This window comes from Geospiza fortis, unplaced genomic scaffold (genome assembly GCF_000277835.1).
Source record: "Geospiza fortis unplaced genomic scaffold, GeoFor_1.0 scaffold3328, whole genome shotgun sequence".
Classification (NCBI taxonomy): Eukaryota; Metazoa; Chordata; class Aves; order Passeriformes; family Thraupidae; genus Geospiza; species Geospiza fortis.
The window spans coordinates 1,587-5,543 of record NW_005055295.1 but is presented as its reverse complement, the minus strand read 5'-3'; the positions used below and the strand labels follow the sequence as shown (position 1 = coordinate 5,543).

Genomic DNA, 3,957 nt, shown 5'->3' with positions numbered 1-3,957 from the left:
CGCCCCCCGAGGGGGTCCCGCTGCTCGGAGCCCCCCTGGGAGCTCGGAGGGCCGGCCGCGGGGTGAGGGAGCGCCGGGGGGTGCGGCCGAGGCCGCCCAGGAGGAGGAGGAGGAGGAATGTGGAGGAGGAGGAAGGTGGAGGAGAAGGTGCTGGAGGGGTCACGGAGAGTTCTGGTGGTGGCTTTGGGGGTCTCAAGGGTTCCTGTGATGGCTCTGAGGGTGCCAAGAGCTCCAGTGATGTCCTTGGTGGTCCCAAGAGCTCCAGTGATGATCCAGGTGGTCCTACAAGCTCCAGTGACATCACAGGTGGTCTCAAGAGCTCCAGTGATGTCCCAGGTGGTCCCAAGAGCTCCAGTGATGATCCAGGTGGTCTCAAGAGCTCCAGTGACATCCCAGGTGGTCCCAAGAGCTCCAGTGACATCCCAGGTGGTCTCAAGAGCTCCAGTGATGATCCAGGTGGTCCCAAGAGCCTCAGTGACGTCCCAGGTGGTCCCAAGAGCTCCAGTGGTAGCCCTGGGAGTCTCAAGAGTCCCACTGATGGCCCAGAGGGTCCTAAGAGTTCCAGAGATGTCCCCAGCAGCCCCAAGATCTCAGGTGAGGTCTTTGAGAGTCCCAAGAGCTTCAGTGATGTTCTAGAAGGTTCCAAGGGTACCCAGGAGAGTCCCAGAAGCTCCAGCGATGTCCCCAATGGTCCCAGGGACAGCCAGGAGGGTCCCAAGAGCTTTAAGAACATTCAGGAAGGTCTCGAGAGCTCCAGAGATATCCCTAAAGGTCATACAAGCTCCGGCGCTGTCCCCAGAGGTCACAAGAGCTCCAGAGATGTCCCCAAAGGTCACAGGAGCTCCAGGAAGGTGCAGGGGAGACGGCCCAGGGGTGCTGGAGGAGCCCCCGAGGGCTCCAAGGACTCGGAGCCAGGTGGCCCCAGGAAGGTGGAGGAAGGCACCGACGCCCTGGAGATGGAGCAGAGACCCCAGAGCCTCTGCTGGGCGGCTGGAGAAGACCCCAGAAAAGGACAGGGTGGCCCCAAAGAGGGACACGACCCAAGAGAAGGACGAGGTGACCTCAGAGAAGGACGAGGTGACCTCAAAGAGGGATTTGATGACCCCAAAGAGGGGCTGGATGACCCAAGAGAAGGAGGAGATGACCCTGAGATGGATCGTGATGACCTCAGGAAGGTTCGTGATGATCTCAGAGAAGGACACAGTTTTGGAGAAGGCGACAACAACCCCAAGGATGACCGCCATGACCCCAGGGATGACCACCATGACCCCAAGGATGACCACCATGACCCCAAGGATGGCCACCATGGCCTCAAGGATGATCACCATGACCCCAGGGATGACCACCATGACCCCAAGGATGACCACCATGACCCCAGGGATGATCACCATGGCCTCAAGGATGACCACCATGACCCCAAGGAAGAACGTGATGACCACAGACATGGCCACCGTGACCCCAGGGATGGCCACCATGACCCCAGGGATGACCACCATGACCCCAAGGATGGCCGTGATGACTCAAGCCATGGCCACGATGACCTCAGACACGGCCACCACGACCCCAAGGAAGGAGAACATGCTGACCCCAGCCATGACCACCGTGACCCCAAGGACATCCACGACGACCTCAAACACGAGCACCACCGCCAGCACCACGCCAAGGAAGAACGTGACAACACCAAACGCGTCCACCACGACCTCCGAGATGACCACCACCCCCCCAGAACCACCCGCCACAACCCAACCACCCCCGAAGACCCTTGGGGCGGCCGCTGGGCTTGGGAAGACCCTTCCTCCTCCTCGTGCTCCTCTTCATGCTCCTCGTGCTCCTCCTCATCGTCCTCCTCGGACGAGGAGGTGACGGTGGAGGACGACGGGGCGCCGCTGCCACCTCCAGAAGAGCTGGGCCAGGGGAACCCGTTCCTGCTCTTCGTGTGCCTGGCCATGCTGCTGGAGCAGCGCGAGGCCGTCATGGCGCGCGCCGGCGACTACAACGAGGTGGCCATGCACTTCGACCGCCTGGTGCGCCGCCACCAGCTGCCGCGCGTCCTGCGCCGCGCCAAGGCGCTCTTCGCCAGGTACCTGGAGGGGTGGGGCGCCACCGCCCCGGCAGGACCGCCCCAAACGGGACCTCCCTCGGGGTAAAGGGGGCACGGAGGAAGGGTCAGGAGATACCGGCAGGGGTGGGGGGTGTGGGGGGAGAGGGTGGGAGCGGTAAGGTCAGTGTAGGGATGAGGTGGTGGCTCTGTAGAACATCTGGGAACATCTCCAGGAGGTGCTGGGGTCATCATGAGGGGCTCCAGAGTCACTGTGGGTTTGTAGGAGAACGTGGTGACTCTGTAGAACATCTGGGAACATCTCCAGAAGGTGCTGAGGTGATCACGAGGGGCTCCAAAGTGACTGGAGGTCTGTAGGATAAGGTGGTGACCCCACAGAACATCTCCAGAAGATGCTGGGGTCATCACGAGGGGCTTCAAAGTCACTGGAGGTTTGTAGGAGAACGTGGTGACCCCATAGAACATCTCCAGGAGGTGCTGAGGTCATCACGAGGGGCTCCAGGGTCACTGTGGGTTTGTAGGAGAACGTGGTGACCCCATAGAACATCTCAGAGTTGGACTGAGGTGATTTTGAGGGGCTTTAAAGTCATTGGAGCTCTGTAGGACCAGGTGGACACCCCGTAAAACATCTCAAGGAGGCTCTGAGATCATAATGAGGAGCTCCAAAGTCACTGGAGGTCTGTAGGACAAGGTGGAGACCCCATAAAACATCTCAGAACATCTCAAGGACATTCTGAGGTCATCGTGAGGGGCTCCAAAGGGTCTGTAGGACAAGGTGGAGACCCCATAGAGCATCTCGGAGTTGGACTGAGGTGATTGTGAGGGGCTCCAGAGTCACTGGAGCTCTGTAGGACAAGGTGGACACCCCATAGAACGTCTCAAGGAGGTTCCAAGGTCATCGTGAGGGGCTGCAAAGGCTCTGTAGGACAAGGTGGTGACCCCATAAAACATCTCAAGAAGGTTCTGAGGTCATCATGAGGGGCTCCAAAGGGTCTGTAGCACAAGGTGGTGACCCCATAGAACATCTCAAGGAGGTTCTGAGGTCATCATGAGGAGCTCCAAAGTCACTGGAGCTTTGTAGGACAATGTGGAGACCCCACAGAACATCTCCAGGGACCCCAAAACCCTCGTGGGGACCCCCGAGCTGAGCATGAGAACTTGCAGGGCGCTGTGGGGACACCATGGAACATCTCCAGGGGGTCCTGAGGGCACCCTGGGGACCCTTTGGTCACCGCCAGCGTCTGTAGCACAACCTGGGGACGCCACCAAACGTCACCCTGAGGGACCACGGGGTCCCCAAGGCCACCCTGGGGTCAGCAGGGACCCCCAGACCTCTCCCAGTACAAACCAGTATGAACCAGTACCAACCACTCCCCTGGGAGCTCCTGCATCTGCGTTGCCTTGGGCCGGACCAGTACAAACCAGTATGGACCAGTATGGAGCTGGGAGCCCAACTGGGAGCCTCCAACATGCATCGCCTTGTGACGGACCAGTACGGACCAGTATGGACCAGTATGGACCAGTACGGACCAGTACGGACCAGTATGGACCAGTGCCTTGCCATGGCCGCCTTCAACCATCCCAGTATGGACCAGTTTGGACCAGTCAGGAGCCAAACTGGGAGCTCTTCACCGGTGTGGCCTTGCGTCCTCCCAGTATGGACCAGTACGGACCAGTACGGACCAGTATGGACCAGTATGGACCAGTACAAACCAGTACAGACCAGTCCAGAGCTCTCCTCACCCGCGCGGCCTTGCGTGCTCCCAGTACGGACCAGTACAGACCAGTACGGACCAGTACAGACCAGTATGGACCGGTAGGGTGCCCCCAGTGCTGTGCTGATGCCCACAGGCCTTCTCCCAGTATGGACCAGTACAAACCAGTTCCCGGCCCCCCCC

General features: G+C 59.9%; 1 protein-coding gene across 1 annotated transcript in view; it reads left to right on the top strand.

Annotated features, from left to right (window-relative positions):
• LOC106632154 (uncharacterized protein DDB_G0290685-like) overlaps positions 1-2,175 on the top strand; it is a 7,444-nt gene extending 5,269 nt beyond the window's left edge. The window contains exons 6-7 of the mRNA XM_031065791.1: positions 12-1,467; positions 1,669-2,175. Of these exons, the coding sequence (XP_030921651.1) occupies positions 12-1,467; positions 1,669-2,147 (1,935 nt within the window). The 3' untranslated portion in view covers positions 2,148-2,175. The remainder of the gene's footprint in view (positions 1-11; positions 1,468-1,668) is intronic.
• Positions 2,176-3,957: the final 1,782 nt, after the last annotated feature.